This window comes from Aspergillus pseudotamarii (assembly GCF_009193445.1).
Source record: "Aspergillus pseudotamarii strain CBS 117625 unplaced genomic scaffold BDV38scaffold_3, whole genome shotgun sequence".
Taxonomy (NCBI): domain Eukaryota; kingdom Fungi; phylum Ascomycota; class Eurotiomycetes; order Eurotiales; family Aspergillaceae; genus Aspergillus; species Aspergillus pseudotamarii.
This window is the reverse complement of record NW_022475017.1, coordinates 404,453-421,396: the sequence shown is the minus strand read 5'-3', so window position 1 is coordinate 421,396 and position 16,944 is coordinate 404,453. Positions and strand designations below refer to the sequence as shown.

Here is a 16,944-nt window from a genome sequence, read left to right as displayed (position 1 = left end):
TGTGTCCGCCTGGCTCAAACGATATATCAAACATGGAAACAAATGATGTAAGAAGGTCCTCCTCGATATCCCGACAGAATGCCACACACCGCGGAGCACAAGCATTTAACCAATCTGCCACGTCATGTGTCTCTCTGGCACACTATGCGTAGATCTAGTGTTGAATTCTACTGAAACATCATCTGTCCGCACGATAGCACCAAGGGGATGGCTATTTTTCTGCCGTTCTTCAGCACCAAGGATACTCTCTTGGCTTTCGACGTGCGTAATCGAACGATCCGACCGTCGGTTTGTTTTATGTCCGGTCCTCTGGAAAAAGGAATCGCGCGGATAGTTGGCGTCTTTCCCTGGAGGGCTTCGAGTGCGAATGTGACCCCTAAGCGTCAGCTCGAGGATCGGTTGGAGAGTCGGAATACAGGATGCTAGAATGAGAACATTGGATTCGACGCTACAATCATTAGCAAAGGCTGTTGGGAGAGGACCCGAATGTCTTACTTTGTCCACATGACAAGATCCGCGGTTGCATCTGGTGTTGTTAGCGAAAACTAAGGGGAACGGCATTTTGGGATTTCTCACAGGTATAGTCATCTTGATGAGCAAAATCTGGAAATTTCGTGCTTTTTGCAATAGCCGTTGCGGCAGCACTGACATTGATTAGTGCTCGTCTAGAGATTGTATTTGACATTTAACATACATAGACCCCATACCCAAGGCCGCACAAAGTGCTAGACGTTTCCCCAAGGGCATGCGAAGTTTCATGAGGACAGTACTGGGATATATGGCCAAGTACAGGTCGACACTTGCGGATAGCGCTGACGCACAATCAGCTGTATGCGCACAGGAGTGCTAAGAACAACTTACCAGCATTGAAGATGGCATACTTAATCAAGATTTGTACATCATTGCAGTTTGCTTTGCCCTCGGTGACGAGGTGGCGCTGCCATGCGGCCTGAGGGGGATCGCATTGCATGAACAACAAGAATATGCATGCGAATGACACCGAAGCCGTGATTCCAATCATAGTCCATAGCCATATACGCTGTAAGCGGCTTGGGTTGAGGATCCGAGTCAAAAGAACTGTTACTGCAATCTTTGGAATGGTAAAGCAAAATATGCCTATTGCAAAGCTGATTGTATTGACCAAGCTTATTGTCTCCACGGTGCTCTCCTCTAGGAACCAAGCGTGCTTTCCGTATCCCATATGCACGTTTGCAGTTGTCATTCCCACGGATGTCAATGTTAGGCACTGTACGCGGTAAGCTGTGAGGTTATGATATGCGAAGTTGACATGGGGGCATACCAGTGCCACAACAATGATATAATCATCAATACCTGCATTGCGGATCAACCATTGACGGATGTACACGCGTGCAGCCACAAAAATTGTCGTAAGGGCGGATAATGTCCAAACTACTGCGAGAATCCGTGGACCTTTATCATGGGTATCAGTCACACTGGCAGACATTCTTAAAATGTCTGCCTCTGCCGTTGCCAGGGACGGGGTTGCGGTAGAGGTCGAGGTAGAAGCATTGATCAAAAATTGAAAGAGAAACCCGACTTCGGACTTGCGTTAAGGGTAGCCCCCACCTAGTATATAACTAGGGACGATACAGAATCCGTGCAAACACAGTGGGTTAGTAAACTTGGTACATATGTATCGCTGAAAATGGAGTCAGGTAATCCAGCCGAGATGAGATCGCGCTATGCCATGATTTCTGCAGCGCCTTGCGCAAGGTTGTATTGGTTAAGATTAGTTGCACCCACTCGCAACAAAAGTGTGAAGCAGATCAACGCTAGTACTGGGCCGTTGTGACTGCTGATGCTAGAACCCACTCTTTCGGAGCATCTTCTGCATTTCCGTCCCACATTGAAGAATTATAAGGCAAGGTGGATACACATAGACTAATCCAGCACAACATGCGTTACGGTGCCAAATCATAGGGCACACCCTTTAATAAAATATAGATCAATCATGAGCAGAAATTTTTCGAGCAGTTTGTCTATTTCCTCGGGCCGTGGCCAGTTGCGTTACATACAGTACATGCCAACACGGCAGGAGAACGGGATGATGACACGAAGGATTCGATAGCTTCGACTTCATATTTGTAAGACCAATATGATCTGCCCAATACTCGTCGTTGGATTTATCTGGAGATAGGATTCCCCACTCAAGGCGAACTTCAGGCAGCGGCCGAAAAATGGCGTGTCTTAGCCATGTAGATCTTCGTTTTATGTGGAATAAGATCCGCTCGCTAATTATTCTTTAATCGCAGTAGTTTCTCCATCGTTTCTCCGAGGCATAAATTTAAGAGGTGAGCCCCCGTAGCCTCTCTATCTGGGTTACCCTTTTTCCCCTCCCTTCCTTTTGCTCCTTTGAACACTCCTATAGAGCTTCCCTAGCACACTAATGCGGAATAATTGACACTGACAGCACATAGAATGGATCGCATAAGTAATGTTTATTGCCAAACAACCGCCTGAGACAAAGAAGCCCGAAAACCTGCTCCCACTTTACTTGAAATATCATGCCCCAGGAGACACCTCGATATGAAGAAGTTGAAGAATAAAGCAGATAGACCCTCACATAACAATTACAAATGATATATAGACTCCCCTGACAGGGATTTGTGGTGTGATGGCCCCTCCGTATTGTGTAGAGTTAGGCTGCTGAAATTGATCCACATTTTGTGAGACATCACGTACGTACAACTGATGATGAGCTTACCAGGGAACAGAAATGGAGATCGGATCCAACTGTGCCTGCCAGTCCCTGATTAAGCTTATTAAATTCGGAGGCTCTCCGGTATGACTCCGAGCCGGTGGCAATCATGGGTTGGACTTGAAACTAGCAGATTTATGCAGACGCTGATCTTTTCTGGACATGCATAAATTGAAAGACTATGTGGCCATTGACGAGGGAGGCGCGTAAAAAAAAAGTTGAAGTGGATAATAAAAAGGCCCCAGTCTTCACAATGCTTGGCAAGGACCCGCATGTGTAGCATTTTCCTTTCCAGGCAAGTTTTCTCAAAATGAGACGACCATGTTAATACTTATGTCCTTTCAGGTGTTGTCATCGACGCGTCTCAGAATGCTCCACGAAAGGAAACTAGGGCGAGTGCTGTACGGCTCTAGGATGTAGGAACACCGTCAAAAGAGCTTCTGTCCCTCTTAACGAATGTTTCCATTCTGATGGACCTGCTGTCGGACCCCTGTAGGATTAAGGTTTATATGCGAACTGAAGTTCTCGTTGCTGCCAGCGAACATGCAGAGTAGACTGGTCAGTGGCTAGAGCTTTCGTGCGTCGAAACTGTTGTTAAATCTCCGAATGCCTTCCGAGGCGGGACATGTTTCCGTGGCTCTTGGCTTCTAGGCGCACTACAAAGGTACAACTGGATTTCACCCCAAAGTTGTCTGGTCTTAAACAAAATTTCGATCCGAAGTCATCCGTTGCAGAGCCTAAATGCAAAATTGAAGGTCACGCGTACGATGTCTTCTGTACCGGCTTGCATAACACCTGATGCGCCTTTAGCGTTGCAGCTACTGAAGAATCAGTGGCGTGACCTGGGTCATCGCTTAACCTAAGCCTTGGATGACAACTTCACGACGCTCTTGGAACTCTACATGAGTATTACGCCGGGGTACTCATTACCCAAAACCTCGGGTTTGAATACGTACTTTCGAGTGGCTCCTACACTGGTCAACATGAAGTTCCTACAATACCATTTAATCTCCAACGTATACTATTTTCCTCCAACAAATCTTACCCAATGTATGTTTATCGTCTTCCCAAGCCCTTCCCGGATAAGGCATGTCAAGCCTGAAAATTTGTGAATCGGCTTTGGCATACCTGAAAATTGGTTAATGTACATACGATAAGACTCAGAGCACAAGTGGGCCGGCAACAGCCACATCTGAAGCGAGTAACCTGTTCACGGGAGGTTTATTTGCTAATCACAATATTATAATCCACGCGTACTGCCGAGGCATTGGAGAAAAGCAACTAAGACAGACAATAATGCAATGTCTTTTTTCTTTTCATTCATGTAATACCCCACCTTCACTCGGCTGAAGATAGATAAGCAGTTAAGTACAAAGTTAAACAAGTCAGATGGCGTGGGGGCGCCACCTTGTGGACAACACTAAGCTACAGCAGGCGATCTTCAGTCCATCAATTTAGATATCATGGTAAGGCTCCCACTAGCCCAGGCACAGATTCAGGAGAGTTTGACTTTAGAAGCAAGCTTCCCAGTACCGCGTCATCGGCGCAAAGTCACATTTAGCTTAACAGTGATTAACCTAGTTTTATTCGTGGGTTTACGAGCCGGTCCTAAGATTAGCCAAATCCTTGCCTTATCTTGGTATAGACGGGATGCCGATCATTCGGCTACGAAAAGATGCCGTACCACTATGTTTTTGCCGTCTGATGATCTCCCCACTGGAGCTTACCCAGTGGCTATCTCGGTCTTTATTACTTTGAAGTTCCCATGTCGCTTCTCACTTTCCATTTTCCGAGAAATTAAAACTGACGCGGTTGACGCGGGCACTCGATTCTAGCTTTGCACTGAAACATTAGTCTGTATATTCACTGTCGATCAACCCTGACTGCGTAGATCACTAGGTATGTGCGATTCATGGCATACCGTGTGTCTATGGTTCGTCAGAGAAAAGAACCAGAGGAACCTGAAGAGCTCAAAGCGCGTGCCGTTCTGTCGTATTCGTTCGTATACCCGCGACCTGCCTTGGCAGCGGCCATCCAATAAGAAACCATAAAAACACAGCGAGTGGGACTTTTTCTTGATCGCGGCGTAATGAGATTACGAGTTGGCCATATTGTCAATATCATCCACAATCCGTTTGGAGAGTATACAAAAGAAGTTGAGTAGAGAAATCTATAAGTTACTATGATGCCGACACTCTCGACATATAGTTTAAATGGGGCAGCAAGTTTGATCATAATAGCATAGTGTACGGTGTGTAGGTAGTAATCAACCTAGTTCAGAATACTAAATATATATTTCACCTTCACAATGCTCAGGTCATTCCACATCCACTGCAAAAGCATTCAATATCCTGCCTGCACTTCGATTTGAGAACAAGACTATACTAAGTAAATTAGCTTCTGCACTTATATCCACTACTCTAGTCTGTTTTTAAAAAAGCAGTAAGCTGACTACAAAAGACATTTTTTGGCTCGGGGCTGGTAGCCCAGCAAATAAAAAGAGGGAAACCCCTCGAAGTCCGCACCAGACAAGAAAAGAGCGTGAGAAAGTCAAGATATATACGGAGTACAGGTTGACATAAAGGAAATAGCTATGAAATCATTTGTTTACTAAACGTGTGAGTACGAGTCATGTTGAAGTCGTCAGGCTCCAGGATCTGAGCATGAGCGGCATCATGCATGGAAGGGATGCGAGTGTCTGTTGCCACATTCCCGTAACCCAGAACGCGTGAAACAGAACGCGTTCCTTGCTTGAATCATTTACAATTCTGTGCACTGTGAGCTTAAGGTGAAAAGTGTATTTGCGGTCGCAACTCCTTGAGCGCATTTGGTAAGCTCAGTTGCTGTGCAATATTGGGCGCATGGTTCTTGGGAAGGGCTAAACCATGGCTCAGGGCCGCTGGGATAACGGATAAAGAGGATATTATTATTATTATTATTATTATTACCATTATCAATTTAAACGTCAAGTATCTGACCTACGGTCGAAGGAATAATATAACTGAATGCAAGTATCCTATCTATTGTAGCTTTAATATCTCGCCTAGAAGATTAATTGTCGGCACCAACGCTACCTAGCGCCGGCAATGGGGGTGTGTTTACTTACCATTGGCTAGTTTGTCAAACGTGACAAGTCTATCGAGGTTTGTGGATAGCCAACGATGAGAATCAAGTACGAGAATTGGAGGTTTATATTAGCCTGGCAGGGAATTGCCGAAGGTGGTGCGAAAATAGGATTCTAATCCCTGTCACACGAGAGGGTGAAGGTAAACGCATAAGTTGACGTACTACTTACTCCTATATCGCCTCAAATCCTGCACAAACCGCTGTCTTTATGCCAATGCTTGTGCGTGTTTGCAATTATCGCGATGGTCATTCCCGTACTCATCCTTCTGTTTGGCCTCTGCAACCCGACAATTGCAAGCTCTGTAGGTGGATCGGTTGCTCAAACATCCAACGGTGAGATATTCGGCCATAGCTTGGACAGGTATCCCGCCGTGATAGAGTATCTGGGAATTCCTTATGCTGCACCACCGGTTGGTTAATTACGCTTCGAGCCACCAGAAGCATATAATGGCGGGTCAATGTATAACTATTGCCAGTGATTATGGAAGTCTATCTTGTCTCTGCTTTTCAATGCTACACTCTTGACTCTCCATAAATATTGACCAATATGCCTTGTAGGGACTATCAGTTACAAATGCAAAAACCAGAAAGGTATTCTGTCTAAAAGGTGTAGTGACTGTATATACGCTGTAGGATCCACGATTGATTACCTTGATAAAACACCACAATTCGACAAAACAATGGCGCTTTTACTACATCGAACAATAGGAGCCACAGCGAGAACTGCCTGACTCTAAGCTTTTGGAGTGAATAGGCACATAATAACACCTTAAAGCCTGTTTTAGTTCATTTATATGGCGGGCGTAGGCTTAGAATTGTCCAGGTATCTGACTGACTATAATCCAGGATGGACGTCAGGAACAACCAATACGCCTTTTTACCATGGAGGAAATTTTGCCTCAGGATATTGTTGTTGTCACTGCGACATACCGAATGAAGATTTTTGGATTGCCCGGTATTCCTGGGAAGCAGTCCAATCTGGGACTCCTCGACCAGTGAAGGGTAGTAGAATGGGTACGAGACAATATCCAGGCATTCGGCCGTTGACCCCAATCGAATCGTAATGTCTGGACAGCCCTGCGGTAGCGCCGCAGTCGACTATTGGGCATATTCATATCGTGATGATCCTGTTTTGGCTGGCCTCGTTTCGCATTCGGGAACTGTTGATAGCTTCCCAGCCAACTCCCCAGAATTGTCTGTACAGCACTGGGAGGAGATAACCTCCTCGATGGGATGCAAATTGGGTGACGTGCTTGGGTGCATGAAGACACAGAGTGCAGCAGCATTATTAACTGCGTCGGGCAAGGTCAAGCTTCCTGTAGCCAGTATTGCAGCCCGAACGCAACCTGCCTTTCAGCCAACCATGGACAGTGTGACGGTTTTCAGTGACTACAGACTGCTTGCGAGGACGGAAAGATTTGCCCATCTTGTAAGTTGCTGTATACACAAATTCTCTGGTTTAAAACTCACCGCGTATTATCAGCCATACCTCGCTGGGCACAGCCATAATGAGGCCGACTTGTATAAAATCTCAGCCTAGGCCAAAGTATCTACCTTGCCTGAGCCAGAATGGTAAGCCTTCAATGGAGAGACCTTCACATGCCCTACCGATGACGCTGTCGTAGCACGGATACGTGCGGGCGTCTCCACCTGCCGTTTCCGTTACTTTGCCGACTGGAACAAAACCAGTCTCTACCCAACGAGTGGTGCTTATCACAGAGTGGAGTTGAACATGGATTTTTGGCAACTTTGAAGCCGTAACAGATATCCCCGCGAGCGCCCACCAGGTACAACCACAGATGAACATGCAACGGGCTTGGGCTGTCTTCGTGGCCGATCCATACCATGGTTTGTAGAAGCTCAGATGGCCCCGTTTTCTTTAGATGGTGTGTACACACTAAAGGGGATACAAAGTCAAGGTTCACTCTAATCCAAATTAGGGATTACACTGATCGCTTTGGGCGAACAGATCAATCCGGGTGCAAGATTTATAAATTCTAGTATATACAATGTTGGTTGTTGGAATAGCAGCACGGAGATTGCGAAAAGAGAAGGTGATGGCTTGATCTGTAATTAACTCAATCACAAGCTGACATTACAGTGAGCATACAACAGTTTGACTTTTTAGACTAACAGGTAATTGATTACTAGTAAGGTACATTATTGTACGTGAGACTACTAAAGATGATCACTTTTGTGCCAGTAGATCCCTCGCGTACCTTGCTTTAGCTTGACCTTGATGCGCGAAAGGTCTGCGTCGGCATCTAATTATCTTAATGAGCGGCCATACAACACCGAACACGTAGAATTTCAGCTCACCCCGATTACTTATGGAAAACTGCTCCCAGGCTATCGATATCTCCTTCCGCCCTTCCGATAAAACCATGGAAAACGTGATTTCCGGGTATTTCATGGCGTTCATAGCCGCCAGTGCCACCCGCAGCGAAGGGGTTATCTGCTTCGAACTTGAGAGCGTCGCAACGACCCTCCGACTCTGGCGGGGCTCCATTCAGCGTCATCCAGCGGACCCTTTCATTTGGGGCAAAAGAATAGCTAGTGTGCAACGACTCATGCGATGGATGGCCAACCATTGGGCTTGACCTGTCGCCCCAGTGGACTCTCAATCCCTTCAATACCGTGAAATCCGCATTCCATGCATGGCCGTACCAGGCCTCGACCTCTGTCACTGGTTTATCACTCCATAGCGCGTCGCCGAAGTCCGTACCGCCCTTCCCTCCAACGAGTTCGTTGAAGATATAGTCGTCTTTGTTGGGCATTGCGGCTGCTCAAGGTGACTCTTTGTAAGATAAAACGAATACAAGATCACTAAAGTTTAATAGAACAGATATGTTGGGTGTTAGTGAAGTTCGAAGTTCGAAGTTCGAATTGTTACCGGTATTCGACTGGGTATTTATACCTTCGGAGTCTGTAACAGGATAAATCTTCTGGCTCAGTAATGTCATTATATTCATAGGTATGACTACTTCAACATTGCATTACACGTCAATGTTCATTGTTCAAAGTGTCCATCGTCATCGACTCTCATCCTCTTTTGACTTATTGTCCTACAGAATGGAGGCATAGGAAAGGCCCCAGACCTTGATATCAACTACCATGAGCTAGTTGGTAATAGTAGTGAGATCATGTGGGGTACGTCTAGTACGTTCTTCTAATTGCATATACACAAAAAAGGCACTTAACTGTTTCCTGTTGCGGAAATATAAAGATTACCACCTGGAGCTGCAAACGCAATGGACCTAATATAGTGGTCGGTAAAAGACTAGCGTCATACTTTGACTGGGCCATCCTGAAAGGGACACTTAGCCTTGGTTCCGAACTTCGCTGTCCAAACCTTTACTCCGTACTCAGCAGACGTGGAGATTAAATCTTACAATATACGTTCCAACACCACACAAAGCTACCAGCATGACGTCTGGCCTCAACATGACACTGTTAGTATTATGCAATTACAAACCCTTCATACTTGGGCCATTAATGTTTGAGACCCAGAACCGGATGTTAAGACCTTTGTATCGGAATGCCGATTTGCTGGGTTAAGTCGGAACCGCTAAAGGGGACCCAGAACCTTGGAACTTGCTTCCCATCAACGACTTGACGTACACGTTATGGTTCGAAAACGTCTTAGATTACAAAGTCTGCTTTTCGAAGTTTAAAGTGATTATTGCATTTGTGCAACACGGAATGGTCCATGATAGGATAGTGATAGCTCGAATAGGTCATGGCACTTACTTTAAATCAATCCGTACCCTACATAGGCACCATTGAACCGACAACGAGAGCACTGCACTGACTGCAAGCGGTTTAGGAAATAAAGAAAGTTTAATATTTCGAAGAAAGTATTAACTCATCATAGATATCAACAGTAACTCTGACCAGGTAGTATGTAGCAAATTACAAGTCTATTACTGCCTGAGAGATTTAACCACACCTAATGTAGTTAGGAGCTGTCTGTGGCCTTGATTGAATGCTTGTTACTCGTATGGATAACTGTAAGCTTCTCTTAGACATCTAATTCTTGAAGCCTTAGTACGAGTAAGCAACACATGCATGAATAGTCAGAAGTGAGACAAGGACGGATTCACATGACTGGCCCTGTACCCTATCCCCATCGCCGCCTGCCGGCGCGACCTGCACTCTCCCGACGCATCGGTTCGCTTAGTCCTGGTGCTCCTAGATCTGGCCAATAAACCTATCCCATGGACTCATATGAGAGGCCCCTTTAAATTTGCGTGCCGATATCCAATCAAATTATCATGGTAGTGGTGGTGGAATGCAGGCGCGATGTTCTGTAAGCAAGGGGTTGGTAGGTGGTATGGTGCCCCTGCAAAGAGTCGCACCATGCCTTGATACCGCGTCTGTCAGATAATAGGAGTCCCGTGAACGAGTTACGTCGAAATTGTGAATTTGTCCCTTCCTGCCGGGTTTCTTTCTTCCTCAACAACTATCCGGATGATTTCCACGGTCGAGAAGGAATGACAGGCAACCCGGAGATTTGGTCGGCTACAACTGGTGTTCTCGGGCTATTACTGATAGCCTTGAATACGGCACCAGCAACACTCAATGTTGTTCACCGGCTGTCGAAAAGGTCCCAGCCAATACGTCTCGAGACGCTGCTAATCGCCAAACCGGGGTATCAAGATGAGGATGGAGAAGCTACAGAGTCATCCTTGCTCAGCTTCGCTGATTCCTGGCAGAGAGTGACGATCGCGATACTATCGGTGGTCGGATTAGAGCTGTCGCTCGCGCTGGCAATTGTTTGTCTGGAAACTGGTCAGAGCTACTTCATTGTCCCTTTTTGGTTACTCTTGGGGTGCTGGGTAAGTGTTACTGCTACAATGATGCTCGCATGATATCCTAATATGAATGAACAAAGGCTTTGCTCTGCTTGCAATCTGTTGCCTTCTTTACAGAGTCCTCGACAGTAGAGCGGTATCGGCTTAGCATCTATTCGTTCTGGACGAGCGCACTCACGGTCGCGGTTCCCTGCATCGAACTCAGCTTGTTTTGGTCAGCCGGTTACGATGTCAACCCGGGATATTCGCAGACAGGGCTTCTTATCAGTCAAGTTGTGACAGCACTCCTACGCGGTCTTTGCTCCATCCTAATTCCCCGACGGCCGAATGTGTACCATGATGGACAACTCGTTGATCAAGAGCTCACATATAGTGTATACAGTCGCTTTACCTTCAGCTGGGTCAACGATCTCATGAAGTATGCCGCAGAGAACAATAGCCTCGACATTGACAACCTACCGAAACTGCCGTTTGCTGTTCGTGCTGAGAATTTATACACTCGTCTTGAACAGACACGTCAGTCCCGCAAATTGTGGAAGGCACTCATGCTTGGGAATATGCGACCGCTCATATGGCAGGCTGCGCTTAGCTTGGTTACTTGTGTGCTGAGCTTCGGGCCGCAGATAGCAATGTATGGAATCCTGAAGGCACTGGAGGAGCGGTCGGTGGGGCTTGGGAATAATCTTCATGCGTGGTTATGGGTGGCAGCTTTGGGAATCGTGATTGTCGTGTCATACAGCATTGAGTCGTGGTTGTGGTGGATAATATCCTCGCAGCTGTGGGTTCCGATCTATGAGGGGCTGTCGTCCATCATCTTTGCCAAATCGATGCGCTGTAAGGATGTCAAAGGGATGAAATCGGTGAAGGACGATAGTACACCTGATGATGAAGGGGCACAAGAGGAAAAGGGTCGCCAGAGTATCATGAACCTGGCAGCGGTAGATTCGAAGCGAGTTGCTGATTTTGCAACATTTAACTATCTTATTCCCTCGTGCATTATGCGACTTCTGCTAGCTGCTGGATTCTTGGCTCATTTACTCGGCTGGAAAAGTCTTCTGGCTGGATTATCTGTGTCACTAGTGATAACTCCTCTCAATACGTTCGTGACGAAGCGTTATTCTGCTGCACAGCAGGAATTCATGAAGGCTAACGATAAACGCACCTCCACTGTGACTGAGGTACTGCAAGGCATCCGACAGATCAAGTTCGCTGCTCTTGAGCAACAGTGGCAAGATCGTATAAATGAAAAACGTCGGATTGAACTCGATCTTCTGTGGAAGACTTCTCTCTATACTACCGCTTTGGTGGCAGTGTGGATATTGGGACCTTTGATGCTTTCTGCAGTCTCCTTGACTGTATACGCTTTGACTTACGGTGACCTTCCTGCATCGATCGCATTTACTGCCCTCTCGGTTTTTGGAAACCTCGAGTCCGCAATGGCTGGCCTGCCAGACCTTATCTCCAAAGGCATGGAAGCTAAAGTCAGCTCGGATCGTATCGACGAGTATCTTGCGTCCGCTGAAAAGGTGCCCTATACGAGCAACGTCGATGAGATTTCATTCGAAAGCGCTACAATTGCATGGCCCAGTCAAGAGGAAGGGACTCCCAAGCTTCCGGAGATGGACGACAGTTTTGTTCTCCGCAACTTGAACCTGAAATTTCCACCGAAACAATTGAGTGTCATTGCAGGCAGGACTGGGTCTGGAAAGAGTTTACTCCTTGCCGCCATCTTAGGTGAATGCGACATTATACAAGGCTCAATAGGCGTCCCGCACGCGCCTTCGTTAGAAGAACGACAAGATGACCGAGCTACCCGTGACAACTGGATTATAGATACGGCTCTAGCCTATGTCGCGCAAAACCCGTGGATGGAAAATGCGACCATTCGGGAAAATATTCTCTTCGGTCTACCGTACAACTGGCGGAGATACCGGAAGGTCTTGAAGGCATCAGGACTAGAAAAGGACCTCACGATCTTGCCCGACGCAGACATGACTGACATTGGTGCGAACGGCATAAATCTTAGTGGTGGGCAGCGATGGCGTGTTTCCTTTGCCCGGGCTTTGTATTCCCGCGCGGGCATTCTCGTGATGGATGATATCTTCAGTGCCTTGGATGCCGAAACTGGGCGTCATGTGTATGAGCATGGGCTTACGGGAGAGCTGGCGCAGAACCGCACCAGAATTCTGGTTACACACCATGTCGGACTATGTCTTCCCCGGACCGACTATTGTGTTCTTCTCGAGAACGGCTACATGACGCACGCTGGGACAGTGGAACAAGTGCGCGCTGCACATGGCTTAACTGAGTTCCTCCAGGGGTTGAATGCCGAGATGAGAGACTTACAGGACAGGGAAATGGCGCGCGATGCCTCATTTAGGAAGCGCTCATCGGTTGGCCCTCCACCTCCAACTGAAAGCCACACCCCAAAGCAATTCACGCAGGACGAAGATCGCGCGACGGGGTCAATACCTCTGAAGGTATACACCACGTATATGACGAAGGGGAATAGCTGGCTGGCATGGGCCTGCGCCATCCTGATGTTTGCGACCTTTATGGCCCTCTTAGTCGGTCGAGTAAGTTACCTATTTCCAATGGGATATGAACATGTTTTCTAATTTCATAGTCATGGTGGGTGAGTCTCTGGACAAGTCCTAAGGCTGTGTCCCACACGACGGAGTCAACTACAATCTGGGAAGATACAATAGATCGATTCAAGGCTGTCCGCGTCGACAATGACCTCATGTTCTATCTCAGTGTCTACCTAGCGTTGTCAGCTGCTGCATGTATCATCGGTGCTCTGCGACAGTTTGCAATCACTTACGCATCCCTTCAATCCTCACGTCAGCTTTTCCAAGACTTACTTGCAGTCGTCCTCCGGGCACCCATGCGCTGGCTCGATACGGTGCCTCTTGGTCGGATCTTGAACCGGTTCACGTCCGACATCTATACGGTGGACTGGCGGCTTGCCTTTGATCTCGGACATTTTGTGTACAAGGCACTAGAGCTTGCCGGCATTATGGTTGCTGGTCTTCTTGTATCGCCATTATTGCTTGTGTTTGCCTGCTTGTTGTTGCTTTTCTGTCTCTACCTATCCAATTCATACCTCGCCGGGGCGAGAGAATTGAAGCGGTTGGAAAGCAACTCCAAAAGTCCTGTCATGGAGCTATTCGATTCTAGTTTGGCAGGCCTCACAACAATTCGTGCGTTCCACAAGACAGACGGATACATTCGGAAGATGTATTCAAAGATCGACCGCCACGCCCAGACGGTGTGGAATTCATGGCTTTTCAACAGATGGCTGTCCTTCCGGATGAGCATTGTCGGTGCTGTTTTCTCAACAGGAGCAGCTGCACTGGTCGTATATGTTCCCACCATCCCGGCAGCACTGGCGGGCTTTGCAATTAGCTTCGCCCTGCAATATAATTACGCCGTGTCTATGGGTCTTCGCTTCTACGCCGAGATGGAGATGGACATGAACGCTACTGAGCGGGTGCTGGAATACTCAAACATCGAAACAGAAGATCAAGGAGGCTATGAGCCACCAGCTGCATGGCCATTGCGTGGGCGTGTGGAAGTCGAGGACTTGGTAGTCAGCTATGCGCCCGATCTCCCACCTGTCCTGAATGGACTCAGTTTTAACATGCAGCCCAACCAGCGAATCGGTGTCGTGGGCCGCACAGGAGCCGGAAAGTCCTCACTGACTCTGGCCCTGTTCCGATTCTTAGAAGCTAGAGAAGGTCGTATCATCATTGACGGTTTGGATGTATCTAAGATGACTCTTCAAGCACTCCGCAGCCGCTTGGCAATCATTCCCCAGGATCCCGTTCTTTTCTCAGGAACTGTGCGATCCAACCTAGATCCGTTCCATGAGTATACGGACACAGAGTTGTACAATGCGCTGGAACGCGTACATCTCCTTTCATTCGAAGACGCTATTACACTCGCCTCCGGGTCTTATCATGGCTCGTCCAGTGGTAGCGACACGGTAGCATCGACGCCTATGTCACTTGCTGGTGGACCTTCTAAACCTTCTAGCTTTTTCACATCCTTAGCCTCGCCTATATCCGAGGGTGGACTCAACCTTTCTCAGGGCCAGCGCCAGCTCCTTTGTCTCGCCCGTGCTATCGTCGCACAACCTAAGATCATGATCCTAGACGAGGCCACGTCGGCCGTGGATATGGAGACCGATGCACTTATCCAACGCTCAATCCGGTCCGAGTTTGGACGTAACGAGTCCTCTTTACTCGTCATCGCCCATCGACTTAGCACAATCGCCGACTTCGATCGGATTCTTGTGATGGACGCAGGCAAGGCAGTAGAGTTCGGACCACCACGAGAGCTACTTGGAATCGAAGGTGGTGTCTTCAGGAACTTAGTCGAGAACAGCGGCGAAAGGGCCGTCCTGGAACAGATGATTCATGGGACAGAAAATTGAATAATACCAACCTAGTAATGGGCTAAGCGTAGGGCGAGGCCTGTTGATTGAATGTTCATGATAAATTGTATAGCCTGCTTCATTGTATTTCAGATACTCATATAATATCCAATACGCAATTACCATCAATCTCGAACATGACTGTTTTCCAACCTGTAATTTCTCTACCACCCTCTAGGCCAACCATCACTCCCAAGTACAAGTCGATACCTCCTCTGCTCCTCTACCACGCTGTTCCGCTGCACCACTCCCTCAAACTCCGGGACCCAAGCTCTCGGTACCGCGATGTCTAGCTTTCTCCAACTACGAGTGGACGCCAATCCCTCCCATGGCGCAATCCAATCCCATTCTTCTTGATTGATCCACTGCACAGGGGCTCCACCATGATGTGGCAATCCCGCAATCGAGAACCGAAGATCCTTGAGGTTCGTCAGCTCACTGTGCAGGATCCTGAAGACGTCCGAATAGAAAGACTTGAATTGGAGGTCGATATGGGGGGGCCACTTCATGATTCGGTAGATGTCGATTTCAACAGAGAGTGATACGATGAGCGCCAAATGGTCCCGTGGCATGACGCGCGACAGGCGGAAGAGTTGATCGATACCATGGGTGAAAACGAATGTCGTAGAGTTGTACAGTATTGGGAGGGTTTCTTGGTATCTGTAAATTGGTTAGTACTTATTTATGGGTAGGTTAGACCGTATTTGCGGTTAAGATACTCACACTCTCCGACAAGATCTTAGCCAATCCACCGCGTTTAATTTATACTCAAACCCCTCTTTTACCCAAGCCCGTGAGCCGAATTTTAACATCGCCTCTTCAGCGCCGGCGTGCTCAGGACACTGGAACGTTTTGTCGTGGCAGTTTTCCGCATCATCACACACTCGATGCCACCATTTCCACTGACCTCGTTGGGGATGGAAGTTGAAATCGAGATGAACTCGGCGGTTCCCAAAGGCGAAGAGATATATTAAATTTCGAACCTCGGGTGGGAGACGAGAAAAGAATGGACTTTGACTCTGCGGGTGAATGTCTACGGATGATTTATTGTGAGGCCTATTGTCACTTAATGTAGACAACAGGGAGCAATAGTTTGGCGGGAGGCTTGGGAGATAATTAGGATCAGTGGGAGACCCATTGACATAGCAAGTATCCTTGTCGATACCGACTGATTCCAAGACGGCTCGAGACCAGTTAGGGATGTCGTTGATTGACGTTGGGTCTGGTTCTGGTATTAAGAATGGCGGTGGCCTTGATGACTCCGGGTCTCGGTTATTACGGTTGAAAGCTTTATGGAAAAACCGTGATGGTGCCATACTTCGTTGTACCTATGCCTGGTTGCTTCTTGGACACGTAGGCATGAAGTTGCATTTACTCATTTTACCCCTCTGGCGACGAGGCTGAGGCTGAAGCGCCCGGTGCACGTCCCATCCAACATCTGTTGATCGGCAGCCACGTTACCCCAGACTAACCTTGATCCCGCATAGTTTGGAACTCAATCCTCGTCGCATGAACTCTTGGCTGTCTGAGAATTAGCAAGCCTTGCCTCGCCACATATCATGAAACCTGCCATGGTTTTATGTGATCCGAAACAACCTCCTGGTTAGAGCAAACGTTCAGTAGAACGGCAAATAAAGGATAACCGGAGAATGTGAGCAAGCAAAAGGGACTGGATACTGTATTATTGGATGACCTATTGACTGAGGCTCGGAGGATACGCCGTATTTTCCAGACACACACTTCGTCCTCATCATCACGTAAGGGACGAGCTCGGTTATTTGGGTATGATATTTCCATTCCTAAAGGCCGTTCCAGTAGGGCTGCGTCTTCAGTTTCAAGCCTGATTC

The 16,944-nt window shown here is 47.5% G+C and overlaps 5 protein-coding genes across 5 annotated transcripts; 2 read left to right on the top strand and 3 right to left on the bottom strand.

Moving 5' to 3' along the window:
• Positions 1 to 105: 105 nt before the first annotated feature.
• Positions 106 to 1,465, bottom strand: BDV38DRAFT_277690 (uncharacterized protein; the record flags this gene model as incomplete). Its single annotated transcript, XM_032058543.1, has 6 exons — positions 106 to 448; positions 496 to 526; positions 577 to 644; positions 695 to 812; positions 862 to 1,246; positions 1,301 to 1,465. The coding sequence occupies 6 exons, from the start codon at positions 1,463 to 1,465 to the stop codon at positions 106 to 108; spliced, it is 1,110 nt and encodes a 369-aa protein (XP_031918940.1).
• Positions 1,466 to 6,908: 5,443 nt separating this feature from the next.
• BDV38DRAFT_277689 (uncharacterized protein) lies at positions 6,909 to 7,385 on the top strand (the record flags this gene model as incomplete). The annotated part of the gene is made up of 2 exons (XM_032058542.1): positions 6,909 to 7,274; positions 7,329 to 7,385. The coding sequence occupies 2 exons, from the start codon at positions 6,909 to 6,911 to the stop codon at positions 7,383 to 7,385; spliced, it is 423 nt and encodes a 140-aa protein (XP_031918939.1).
• Positions 7,386 to 8,169: 784 nt separating this feature from the next.
• BDV38DRAFT_277688 (uncharacterized protein) lies at positions 8,170 to 8,622 on the bottom strand (the record flags this gene model as incomplete). Its single annotated transcript, XM_032058541.1, has 1 exon — positions 8,170 to 8,622. One exon carries the CDS (start codon positions 8,620 to 8,622, stop codon positions 8,170 to 8,172), a length of 453 nt encoding a protein of 150 aa, XP_031918938.1.
• A 1,514-nt stretch (positions 8,623 to 10,136) lies between these two features.
• On the top strand, positions 10,137 to 15,097 carry BDV38DRAFT_293361 (P-loop containing nucleoside triphosphate hydrolase protein; the record flags this gene model as incomplete). The annotated part of the gene is made up of 4 exons (XM_032062221.1): positions 10,137 to 10,154; positions 10,357 to 10,683; positions 10,740 to 13,235; positions 13,286 to 15,097. The coding sequence occupies 4 exons, from the start codon at positions 10,137 to 10,139 to the stop codon at positions 15,095 to 15,097; spliced, it is 4,653 nt and encodes a 1,550-aa protein (XP_031918937.1).
• Positions 15,098 to 15,261: 164 nt separating this feature from the next.
• On the bottom strand, positions 15,262 to 16,413 carry BDV38DRAFT_277686 (uncharacterized protein; the record flags this gene model as incomplete). Its single annotated transcript, XM_032058540.1, has 2 exons — positions 15,262 to 15,757; positions 15,821 to 16,413. The coding sequence occupies 2 exons, from the start codon at positions 16,411 to 16,413 to the stop codon at positions 15,262 to 15,264; spliced, it is 1,089 nt and encodes a 362-aa protein (XP_031918936.1).
• Between the last annotated feature and the right edge of the window lie 531 nt (positions 16,414 to 16,944).